The 12808-nt window shown below is 34.3% G+C and overlaps 1 protein-coding gene and 1 non-coding gene across 2 annotated transcripts; one reads left to right on the top strand and one right to left on the bottom strand.

The window, feature by feature from the left end:
* Positions 1 to 373: 373 nt before the first annotated feature.
* Positions 374 to 9854, bottom strand: LOC141719678 (uncharacterized). The gene is made up of 7 exons (XM_074522056.1): positions 9463 to 9854; positions 9034 to 9292; positions 8280 to 8550; positions 7754 to 8159; positions 7238 to 7385; positions 6495 to 6989; positions 374 to 778 (listed from the first exon to the last, which is right to left on the bottom strand). Exons 1-7 carry the CDS (start codon positions 9852 to 9854, stop codon positions 374 to 376), a joined length of 2376 nt encoding a protein of 791 aa, XP_074378157.1.
* A 1406-nt stretch (positions 9855 to 11260) lies between these two features.
* LOC141722671 (small nucleolar RNA R71) lies at positions 11261 to 11366 on the top strand. Its single transcript, XR_012575677.1, has one exon. It is a non-coding gene; the product is annotated as a small nucleolar RNA R71 (small nucleolar RNA).
* Positions 11367 to 12808: the final 1442 nt, after the last annotated feature.

Below are 12808 nucleotides of genomic sequence, written 5' to 3'. Positions count from 1 at the left end.
TTGCAGTTGAAGAACTAGCTAATTGCCCAATCCGAGTTTCCCTTATCTTGTTACGGACTTTCATATCTTTAATCTCCTGCATCAATAATTTCAGCATCTCATTTATATGATCAAGTTGTGCAGCTTGACTAGCTTGAGGAGCATAATTTTGAGGAGGCTTCTGAAATCCAGGAGGATTCATAGGCCCCTGAGAAGGCCTATAATGTTGTTGTTGAGAACTCTGATAAGATTGCTGATACTATTGCTGCTGATTAGGCATAGGAAGATTTTGAGCATTTTTGTTCCTATATGAGAAATTCGGATGATCTCTCTAACCAAGATTATAAGTGTTGGAGTAAGGATTATACAGTTGAGTTTGCTGAAAAACATTTTCCTACTCCATCTGAAAATTTTGTGAATTTTGGAAATTGTAAGAACATCCATTACCCAAGTGGCCTTGGATACCACACACTTCACAAACAAGATAATTCATGGGAGCCATGCATGAAAATGCATTAATACTCATGGGAGGAGAAGTAAATGCCTGCAAATTTTTCAATGAATGGATCTCCCGAGTTAATGCAGCGAGCTGAGATGGTAAAAGGGAATAAGCCTCCACTTCAAGTTTACCCCACTTCTTTGGTGCTCTCAGATTATTGAAGTAATGAGCAACCAAATTTACAAGAAAAGTATATGCATCATCAACTCCCTTGTCTAGAAATACACCACCTGCAACATTTAAAAATGTACCTTTGGTTTCAGGATCAAGACCATTGTAGAAGAGTTTAATCAGAAACCACTTCTCAATACCATGACGAGGGAATGCACGTTAAAGATCTTTGTATCTCTCTCAAGCATCTTTAAGAGACTCTCCATATTCTTGTTTAAAACCCGTCATCTTGTCAATCAAGTCGTCAGTTCTGTTCGGAGGGAAAAACTCAGTTAAAAATGCTTGAGAAATCGCATTCCACTCAATCACATTGATATCATTCAACTATTTTTGAGCTTTGTCACGAAGAGAAAACCCGAAGAACATGACTTTTAGTTGGTCTGCAGTGACACCCTGATGTTTAATAATAGAGCAGAGTTGTTGGAACCTTTGCAGATGAAGTGTAGGGTCTTCAGAGGGAAGACCAGCAAACTAATTTTGTTGGATCATAGTGAGCAACACCGGTTTGATCTCAAAATTTGTTGCTTCAATAGTTGGCATAGTAAGGCCAGTAGGCATACCACTCGTAGAGGGCTGTGAATAGTTATTCAAACATTTAATAGGAAGTTCTGCCATTATGATCTTTGAATCACTGATATTTTGTTGCCTTTCTTTTCTTACGCAATCTATGTATTGCTGACAAGTAATCCCAGAATCCAGACTAAGATGAGTTATTTCTGCTTCTTTTTTGGACCTGGGCATCAACAACTAAAATAATAAAAATAGTGAAATATACCTCAATTGGTAGTAAACTCCGAATGAGACAATGAAAACAATCTAAAACAATTAAACTAAAATCTATAGAAACTAGGCGTCCCCCCGGCACTGACGCCAAAAACTTGATGTGTTATTTTTATCTAACCGCAAGCGCACAGTGTCTATTGCTAGGACAAGGTGGTAAGTGCAGGTCATATCCACAAGGAGACAAGTTCTATCAATTTTGAATCAAATATTATAGATTGTTTCAAGAGAAACACGATTGTGTGAAGAATATTTTAACTAACTGATAACTATAAATTAACACTACTTAACAAGACACTAAATAAGGAATATTAAAACCTAGGGCAATCAGGTCCACCATGCTTACATAATAATTGGCTTCTAAGCTAAAGCAATAAATGTGATCACATAACTAAAGTATGCTAATCTCTCCTAAGCATTAACACTCTCGAAATCTTAAATATTAACAACTTTTGGTAATTCAATTACTTAGGCAATTAGGGCAACTGTTAATCTCTCCCGAACATTAACGCTCTCAGAAATCCAATGATGCTCCAGCCTTCACTTTCAATTTTATTAATCGTATGTGTCCCTCTAGTGAGTAAAATCTCCCGGTTTATTACTCCTATTGCATAGAATTAATTCATGATATCGTCCGATTACACAAATTAATAATAAAACATAATCAATTAGAATTAACCATAATAAATCGAACTACTGTGAAAATTATGCCAAAATTATAGTGCAAACATGGCTTCCCCTTTATGTCCTGAAAATGATTACTCACCAATGATTAAAAAAGTAAAACAACTAAGACAATAAAAAAGTATAATTAAACTAATAAGAACACGCAAGAAAATCATATAAGAAAACTGTAATATTCAATCTTCTCACGAGACCAAATTCCATGACTTTCTTCTCTATATATAAAATCATAACTATTCCTACTCTATAATAATACATATTTATGAATTCTATGTCTCAACTAAATAAAAATATGTTGTCGCTTCTAATAATAGAAGTGTTTTATTATTCTAATTAATTACATATTAGAATTCTAAACCGAGTAGGATTCTCCAATAAAAAATTGTAGCTGTCTGTTCACTGCCATTTCTGGGCTGCTCTGGTTTTATTCTCCTTATTGGGTCATTCCTGGATTAAAGAGAATTCTGTAAGCTTCGCGTGGGCTGTAAGATCATCAAAATCGGACTTCTGGATCTCTAGATATGGCCTAAATTGTATTTGTAGCCCTTGTAGTCCAATATTACGAATTTTCTTCTATTTTCACTCAAAAATAGGACTTTTTGCTCCAAATCCTTCCAATTATAGAATTTCCTTATAACCTACAATAAACCATCAAAACTTATTAAATAAATTCCAAATCAGTGCAAAATAGATATATATGAGAATAAAATCTAAAAAAATTATGAAAATATACTCTATCAAACATCTCCACACTAAGCATTTGCACGTCCTCGGGCAAATAAGTGAAATAAAAACTAAGTCCTAACTAACTAACATCACTTTCGTGGATGATACAATTGCATTGAGCATATGCAACATGCTGTTAAACCCCTAGGCAGCCCTAGTAGGTTTAGTGTTGTCTCGTGAGGGCTTATAGTGAATTTACCCACAAAATTCATTTTTTTTTCTGCCAAGTCTCAAGTATGCAACATATTATAGCACTCCTAGCATGTAAACTGCAATTACACAATTTTCTCAGTCTTTCTAATTCGCATATCATTTGTACACAACTATCCAAGTACACAACTAGATAGACAAAAAAATAACATGAAATATACATCAAAGTCGACTTTAGTAAGTAACATGCCATGGATAGAAAAACTCACACAAATCTCAAATTACACAACTGTATAGGCTAAGTGTATTCGCTCAAGTTCAATCAATGAAGTCATGCGCTACCATAAGCTTAGTTGTCTACCAAATCTCGACTACTTTGAATACATGAATACACAAATCAAAAGGTCTTTGTTTAAGGTTGTAGCAAGAGGCTAAGGTCAAGGGTAGGATATCAAGAAAAAGAAGCTAACAAGTGGCTAACTTGATAAACTAATAAAGCATAATGTTTATTTTTGATTAAGCACTCAACATGAAATTTTGAACGTGTAAAAGTTGAGTGAACTTTCAAAAGCATTAAAATCTAAGCATATATTACCATGTACTTTCCGACTATATATTGCACATATCAATGAACAAAAACTCCACCTGATCTTCTCTTTTTCTATTTTTTTTAAGTTCAAGTATTTCTCCAGTAACCAGGGGCAGTGAAAAGTCACCAAGAAAAATAAGAGTTATTCAATTAATCCCCCTTAATTTCTATTACAATGCACTTAATACCAGCACATGTACTTGGATCGTCCCTTTCATATGATATTACACTTGTCACCCGTTGGTCTCAAAGGAGTACTGAACCTTTTCTTTTCTTTTCCTTTTTTCATATTTTTTTCAAGTTGATACCCACCAAATTATTCCTACTTCAACAAATAAATCCCCACACTATGTATCACCAACCCTCAAATGAATCAAAATGCTCTACTAGTAAATTAAGACACGAAAGAACAAGTAGGTTCAAGCATTTAGATATATGATATATAAAAAATGGATAAAAAGCTCAAAGGAGTTCACGAGGAATATAATTTACGAGTACTATTTAGGTAAATGAAGTTCATCCTAGTGCCTTTAACATTTTCATGCATACAAATATCATGTAGTCAACAAAGTTTAAAACAAGTTCTAGTGCAACATACTTCATGACGAACAACACACAACAATAAAAATTGACTAATATAAAATGTATCAATCACAAATTAGGCTCAAATTCTCACACGATGAAAGCATGCTTTAGTACTTACTGAAATTGACAAAGATGCATCTCAAGTTTTAGAATTTCGCAAGCACAGACAAGGAATTATCATGCCACAAATGGTTTTCTATAGATATGACATATCAACTAATCATGCAAAAGAAGCTCACTCGATGTGTTCTTATCCTTGTTAACACACTACGAGACTAGACAATTATTTTTCAGTTTTTTATTTTTTTTTTATTTTTTTATTTTTTTATTTTTTTTAAATTTTAAAAAATATATATTTTTTGGATTTTTATTATTGAAAATCCATCCCCACACTTAAGTGGTTCATTGTCCCCAATAAACTAACTACCAAAATACAGAGAAAAAAATAATACAAAATCGACAGTAAAAAGATTGAAAACTTCCCTCAGATCAAGTTGTATGGTGCGAACATGATAAGTCGGAAGAAAATTCTCGTGGTTGTTGTGAGTGAGCTGAAAATATGCAAAGTAGTCTGGAACGGTAGGGCACTAGAAATCGGACAACCACACCCCCGCATGATACCCCCACTATTAATATCTACATTTGAATACATAATATAAATAATATAATATAAATATTTTTTTAAAACATTTTTTGGTATGTTAATAAATTACAAACTTACAAATATTTTGTAAAATACATATCTTGAATAGAGATTAATGTAAGCTATATTTAAAATATAGGTAAAGTATTATATATTTTACATAAGTAAATAGGTTTAAAAAAATGAAAAGAGACAAAAAATAAAAATAACAAAACATTATGAGTAATTAAATAACAAAATATAATAATAATAATAATAACATATACAAATAATAATATATAAAAATAATAACAATATTAATAATAATAATAATATACATATTGAATAAATATAATATAAATATTATTAATAGAATATTAATAAGAATAATAAGAAAATAAGAATATAGTAATAAGAATATTATAAATATAAAATATAAAGGGGAGAGAGTATGTACGCGCGGGGTTATTTGTTCCGGGGGTAAACATGTAAGACATGTTTGTTTTCCAGAGAGAGAGGAAACCGCCGGTGCATGTACGCATCGCGGTTATTATTTTTTAACATGTTAGTTTAACAAACAGTGAGTTTGTACACTGCAGCTAGCCAAATCATCACGCGATCTTTTTTTTTACTTGCCGCATAGTCATAGCACCAGGTTATTTCAGAGAGCTCACACACCGCAGGCAGTAGAATACACACCGGGGTCACAAAAATTTTCTTTTTCGAGGCGCCAGTTGCACCACAGGGAAAATAAATTGCACCACATATTTTTTTCCTCTTTTTTTATTTTTTTATTTACAATCCTGAAACACTTCACATAAAAATCATCAAGACACCTTGAGGGAGTAAAAAAATATACAAAAAACGGCTAGCTAAAAAAAATCTATAAAAATATTTACAATGTAATAATAATAATAATTATTATTATATATTACTAATAATGATAGTAATAGCTATAATACAAAAAATTTACATTACCAACATGTTGGGTTGCCTCCCAAAAAACACTCCTTTAGAGTATTAACTTGACTTCTACACTCGATTTAAAGCTCAATAGCGAGGTTATTGAGACGAACTGTTAGGTCACACACACACACACTGTAGAAGGGGGTTGAATACAGTGTTTACTACAATCAAATCGAATTAAAGAACACAAGTAACATAACACAGATTTTATTCAACACAATAAACTCTGTTACAATATGGAACTGTCCTCTCTCAGTGATGAACAAATTATCACGAGAGCTGCTAGGGTTACAAAGAATAATAACTTCGATAATGATAACACCTTTAGTGTAAACCCTATTCCTGTGTTTATATACTACACAATTACAAGATAATGTTCTAATTGATATGGAATATAATTCTGCTTTCTAAAATATATCAACTAGTTATCTTTTCTTCCAAGTATTCTATACTTCATAGAATTCCTTCTTCATGCATATTTCTTTCTGTCTTAGCCTCGATCTTCTTTCCTTTCAATCAGCCGCCTGCCTTATCTGAAAGTCATCTTAAGTCCTGATATTATCTCCTGATAAATATCTTCTGATAACTTAAGTTCTGATAACTTAAGTTCTGATAGCTTAAATCTCGTCTTCAGTATAAGTGCTGATTTCCAGTTAAGTACTGATTTGTCCTGTTAAGTAAGATCTGAAAACTTAAACACAAATCATATTAGCCATGAAATCACAAATATATCTAACACGAACCGTCTCCAATTTTCCAACAAATGAACCATCCACATATAATTTCAGGCGTTGACCGTATAGCTTAAATTTTCCTCCATCGGGTCTCATTATTTCAACAACACCATGAAATTTAACTTCAGGAACATAGAATGGCCCGGACCATCTAGATCTGAGCTTTCCAGAAAATAGTCGAAGCCTCGAATTAAATAACAATACTTTGTCACCAACTTGAAAATCACTTCGTTGGATCATCTTGTCATGCATTCTTTTCATTTTTTCCTTGTATAGCCGAGAATTGTCATAAGCATCAAAATGAAGCTCATCCAATTCATTCAACTGAAGAAGTCTTGCTTGTCCTGCAACCTTTAAATCTATGTTAAGCTCTTTTATAGCCCAAAAAGCACGATGTTCGAGCTCAACTAGCAAGTGACAAGCCTTACCATAAACAAGTTGATACGGAGTAGTACCAATAGGGGTCTTATAAATTGTAATGTAAGCCCATAATGCATCATCTAACTTCAAAAACCAATCCTTTCAAGACTTGGAAACCACCTTCTCTGGGATGCTTTTGATTTGATGATTTGAAACCTCAACTTGTCCACTTGTCTGAGGATGATAGGCTAGGCCAACCTTATGAGTAACACCATACTTTTTGAGAAGGGTTTCAAATTATCGATGGTGAAAATGAGAACCACCATCACTTATCACTGTTCTTGGAACTCCAAAGCGTGGGAAGATAATATTTTAAAGAGTTTCAGCACAACCTTAGAATCAATTGTTGTCGATCCAATAACTTCAACCCACTTAGATACATAGTCAACAACAACTAATATGTATTTCATTCGGCATGAAGTGGGGAAAGGTCCCATAAAATCAATACCCCATACATCAAAAATATCAACTTCTAGAATCCTGGTTTGTGGCAACTCATGACATTTAAAAATATTACTCATTCTTTGACATGCATAACAAGCCATACAGAAAGCACAAGCATCCTTAAATAAAGAAGGCAAAAAAAAAAACCGGATTGGAGAACCTTTGCAATAGTTTTAGAAGGACTGTGATGACCCTCACATGCTAGAGAATAACAATTCCTAAGAATGTCATTTAATTCAAACTCGGGAACACATTTATGAAAGATACCATCAGCGCACTTTCGATACAAGAAAGGGTCATCCCAAAAATATTATTTAGCATCATGATAAAACTGTTTTCGCTGTTGATAGGTCAATTCTGGAGGATGAGATCCACTAACACAAAAGTTTGTAAAATCTGCATACCATGGAGTTCTAGTAGCAACTGCAAATAAGTGATTATCCGGAAAAGAATCGTCAATGGGAATGTCATATGCAATATCCGATTTAGAATGCAGTCGTGAGAGATGTTCCGCAACCACGTTCTCAACACCCTTCTTGTCTTTTATTTCCAAGTCAAATTCTTGGAGTAATAGAATCCATTGACTAAGACTCGGTTTTACTTCCTTCCGGGCCAAAAGATATTTAAGTGCGGAATGATCTGTGTGAACGATGACTTTGGAACCAATGAGATAAGCATGAAACTTGTCAAGAGCATACACCACAGGTAGAAGCTCCTTCTCAGTAGTAGCATAGTTCACCTGAGCTTTATCCAAGGTTTTACTTGCATAGTAGATAGCGTACAATACCTTGTCTTTCCTTTGACAGAGAACTGTACCCACAACATAATCACTTGCATCACATATAATTTCGAATGAAATATTCTAATATGGAGGTTGTATGATTGGTGCACTTATGAAAGTTTTCTTAATCCTGTAAAAGGACTCCAAACAAGCATCCATAAAAACAAATGTGGCATCATTAAGCAATAATTGAGTAAGGGGTTTTGCAATTTTTGAAAATTCTTTGATATAACGACGATAAAACCCCGCATGACCTAAGAAACTCCTAAATCGCTTGACATTAACAGGAAGAGGAAGTTTCTTAATCACCTCAATTTTTGCTTTGTCAACTTGGATGCCACGTTCAGATATAAGATGTCCAAGTACCACCCCTTCGTTGACCATGAAGTGGCACTTTTCCCAATTCAAAATTAGATTTACCTATTCACAAAGTTTAAGCATTTTAGAAAGATTATGCAGACATACATCAAAATCAGAACCATAAACACTGAAATCATCCATAAATACTTCCATAATAGACTCAATGAAATCAGAAAATATGGATGTCATGCAACGGTGAAAAGTAGCAGGGGCATTACATAATCAGAATGACACTCTTCGATATGCAAAGCTACCACATGGACATGTGAATGTAGTCTTTTTCTGGTCATTAGGGTGTATGGGGATCTGAAAGAACCCTGAGTACCCATCCAAAGAGCAAAAGAATTTATGTTTAGCAAGTCTCTCAAGCATTTGATCAATGAATGGAAGATGGCAATGATCTTTTTTAGTGGCAGTGTTTAATTTACGATAATCAATACATATCCGCTAATCAGTGACAACTCTAGTGGGAATTAATTCATCTTTAGCATTCCTAACCACCGTGGTTCCTCATTTTTTAGTAAATACTTAAACAGGGTTTACCCATTTTGAGTCAAAAATTGGGTAAATGATGCCCACATCAAGTAGTTTTAAGACTTCCTTTTTAACAACCTCCTGCATTTTAGGGTTAAAGCGGCGTTGTCCCTGTATGCAAGTATTTTGATCCTCATCTAGATGAATTCTATGCTTGCAAAAGTCTGGGCTAATCCCTTTAAGATCATCAATACTATACCCAATCGTTATTTTATGCAAATGCAATATAGTAAGAAGTTTAGAAATTTGACTATCATCAAGATTAGAGCTAACAATCACATGATAGGACTCATTAATATCAAGATACACATACTTAGATTAGATGACAAATGCTTTAACTCTAATTTCTTCACCTGAATTTTATCACAAAAAGTAACAGTGTTTGTTACCTCACAAGTTCAACTTGTATCAGCCTTAACATCCAACTCAAGAATGAACGAGTCAACTTCAGCATGTCCTTCCCCTTCTGAAGCTTCAAGCATAAGAACTGCTTCCAATGCATCATTCAACAAAAATTGAGGTAGCTTATCATGCAAAATTTCATTAATGACCTCAATCCTACAACAAGTATTCTCAAGCAAAGGGGACTTAAAAGCAGAGGTTAAAGTAAAAGTACTTTTATCATCACCAACACTTAAAGTTAATGTCCCATTTTTAACATCAATAACAGCACATGCAGTACAGAGGAATGGTCTACCCAAGATAATGGGGATTTGACTATCCTCTTCCATGTCCAACACAACAAAGTCCACAGAAATATAAAATTTTCCAACCTTGACAGGCACATTCTCTAAAACACCCAAAGGATATTTTATACAACGATCTGCCATTTGCAATATAATTTGTGTGCACTTCAATTCTCCCATGTTTAATTTTTAAAAGATTTAAAAAGGCGTGACCGAGACGCTAGCGCCAAAGTCACACAAAGCTTTGTCAATAAAAATGCACCTAAATTACAAGGGATTAAAAAACTTCAAGGATCTTTAAGTTTAGGTGGAGACTTATTTTGTAAAACAGCACTACACTCTTCGGTAAAAGCAACTATCTCCACCTCACCAAAAGATCTTTTCTTTGATAAAATATCCTTTAAAAACTTTGTGTATGATGGAACTTGAGAAATTAAATCAAGGAAAGGAACTGTTACCACAAGATTTTTTATAAGTGTCACAAATTTACCAAACTGTTGATCTACCTTTGTTTTGTTCATCCTGCTAGGGAACGGCAACTTAGGCACAAATGGTGGAGGAACATTTCAATCTTCTCGTCATCAGATTTCTTGCTTCCTTTAGTTCCACCCTTGTTTGTCTGATCAACATCATCCACCTTGTCATCTTTGCTGGTTTCCTTTTTTTTCTCATCAGTTACATCAACAATAGGCATTTAAGGACCATCATATATAAGACCACTCCTAAGAGAAATAACATTTACATTCTCCTTTGGATTTGTTGGTTGTGATAGTAAAGAGCCAGGCTTCTTTGCAATTGAAGAACTAGCCAATTGTGCAATCTGTGTTTCCATCATCTTGTTATGGACTTTCATATCTTTAATCTCCTGCATTAATAATTTCAGCATCTCATTTGTCTGATCAAGTTGTGCAGCTTGACTAGCTTGAAGAGCATAATTTTGAGAAGGCTTCTGAAATCCAGAAGGATTCATGTCCCTGGGAAGGCCAATACTGTTATTGTTGAGAACTTTGATAAGATTGTTGATACTGTTGCTGCTGATTAGGCATAGGAAGATTTTGAGCATTGTTGTTCCTATATGAGAAATTTGGATGATCTTTCCAATCAGGATTATACTGTTGCCTTTGTTGAAAAATATTTGCCTGCTCAATTTGAAAATTTCATAAATTTTGAAAATTGTAAGAACATTCATTACCTAAGTGGCCTTAGATACCACACACTTCACAAACAAGATTATTCATAGGAGCCATGGATGACAATGCATTAATACTCATAGGAGGAGAAGTAGATGCTTTCGAATTCTTCAATGAATGAATCTCATGAGTTAATGCAGCGAGCTGAGATGATAAAAGAGAATAAGCCTCCACTTCAAGTTTACCCCTTATTAGGTGCTCTTGGGTTATTGAAGTGATGAGTAGCCAAATTTGCAAGAAAAGTATATGCATCATCAACTCCCTTGTTTAGAAATACACCACCTGCATCATTATAAACTATACCTTTGGTTTCAGGATCAAGACCATTGTGAAAGCGTTTAATCAGAAACCATTTCTCAAGACCATGATGATGGCATGCATGTTGAAGATCTTTGAATCTCTCCCAAGCATCTTTAAGAGACTCTCCATATTCTTGTTTGAAACTCATCATCTTGTCAATCAAGTCGCCAGTTCTGTTCAAAGGGAAAAACCCAGTTAAGAATGCTTGAGCAATTAAATTCCACTAAGTTACATTGATATCATTCAACCATTTTTGAGCTTTGTCACTAAGAGAAAACCCGAATAACATGACTTTCAGTTGGTCTGCTGTGACACCCCGATATTTGATGGTAGAGCATAGTTGTTGAAACCCTTGCAGATGAAGTATAGGGTCTTTAGAGGGAAGACCAGCAAACAGATTTTATTGGATCATAGTGAGCAACACCGGTTTGATCTCAAAATTTGTTGCTTCAATAGTTGGCATAGTAAGGCCAGTAGGCACACCACTCAGAGAAGGCTGTGAATAGTTCTTCAAAGAGTTAATATGAAGTTCTGCCATTATGATCTTTGAATCACTGATATTTTGCTACCTTTCTTTTCTTACGCGATCTATGTATTGCTGACAAGAAATCTCAGAATCCAGACTAAGAGGAGTTATTTCTGCTTCTTTTTTGGACCTGGGCATCAACAACTAAAACAGTGAAATATGCCTCAATTGGAAGTAAACTCCCAATGAGACAATGGAAACAATCTAAAAAAATTAAACTAAAATCTATAGAAACTAGGCGTCTCCCCGGCAGCGGCGCCAAAAATTTGATGTGTTATTTTTATCTAACTGTTGTAAAAGACATGAATGTACTTTAACAAGACTAAGACAATTTGTCAACCCTAAGTAAGTTGTATTGTTATCTAAATTTGTATTTTGTACTTGTAATACTTAAAGTCTGTAAAAATGCAAAGGAGCAGACTGGAGTTTTTTTCCTAAAACAGTATTAAGCCTAAGGATTCTATCTGGAAGAAGATCAAGAAGATCATGCCTCAGAAGAATTTTGAAGAACCTTGGAGTTGAATAAATCTGTTTGGAGAAAAATATTCTAAGTCAAGATCTCTACAAGTCACATATTTAATGTTATAGAGAAGTCATTTGAGAACTCCAGAGAGTACCGACGGATAAGCAATATCTACTCGATGGATGAGCAATATCTACTCAACGAATGAGCAATATCTACTCGACGGATGAGCTATATATCTATTCGACGGATGAGCAATATCTACTCAATGGATGAGCTATATATCTATTCGACGGATGAGCAATATCCACCGAGAGTAGAGAAGTCAGGAAAGCTACTCGAGAACTCAAGAAGATATCGATAAACCAATTTTAAGGAACTGAAGATTGGAGATATCGACAAGTCATTCCATCACTAGAGAACTTCGAGTTATCGATAAGTCATAGTGAAGATATGAAGACTAGAGATCTCGACAAGCTGAAGACCTCTACAAGTCAAACTCAATATGGAATGCTAGAAATCTCGATAAGCCTATGTACTTATCGAGATGTCAAATGTTCTATTAATTCAAACTGAAGATCTCGAAGTACAGTCTCAAAGTACAGAATTGCAGATCAGT

The sequence above is a fragment of the Apium graveolens genome, chromosome 4 (assembly GCF_009905375.1).
Source record: "Apium graveolens cultivar Ventura chromosome 4, ASM990537v1, whole genome shotgun sequence".
Taxonomy (NCBI): domain Eukaryota; kingdom Viridiplantae; phylum Streptophyta; class Magnoliopsida; order Apiales; family Apiaceae; genus Apium; species Apium graveolens.
The sequence above is the reverse complement of the archived record's forward strand: the minus strand, read 5'-3'. Positions and strand labels throughout refer to the sequence as shown.

What these genes read in the sequence shown, in the direction of transcription:
- LOC141719678 (XM_074522056.1), bottom strand. Translation starts at nt 9,854, where the DNA reads ATGGCAGATCGTTGTATAAAATATCCTTTGGGTGTTTTAGAGAATGTG. An exon ending in GGACATGCTGAAGTTGACTC is followed by an intron (nt 9,293 to 9,462) that starts GTTCATTCTTGA and finishes TGTGATTGTTAG; the next exon opens with CTCTAATCTTGATGATAGTC. An exon ending in CAATTTTTGACTCAAAATGG is followed by an intron (nt 8,551 to 9,033) that starts GTAAACCCTGTT and finishes CTTTGTGAATAG; the next exon opens with GTAAATCTAATTTTGAATTG.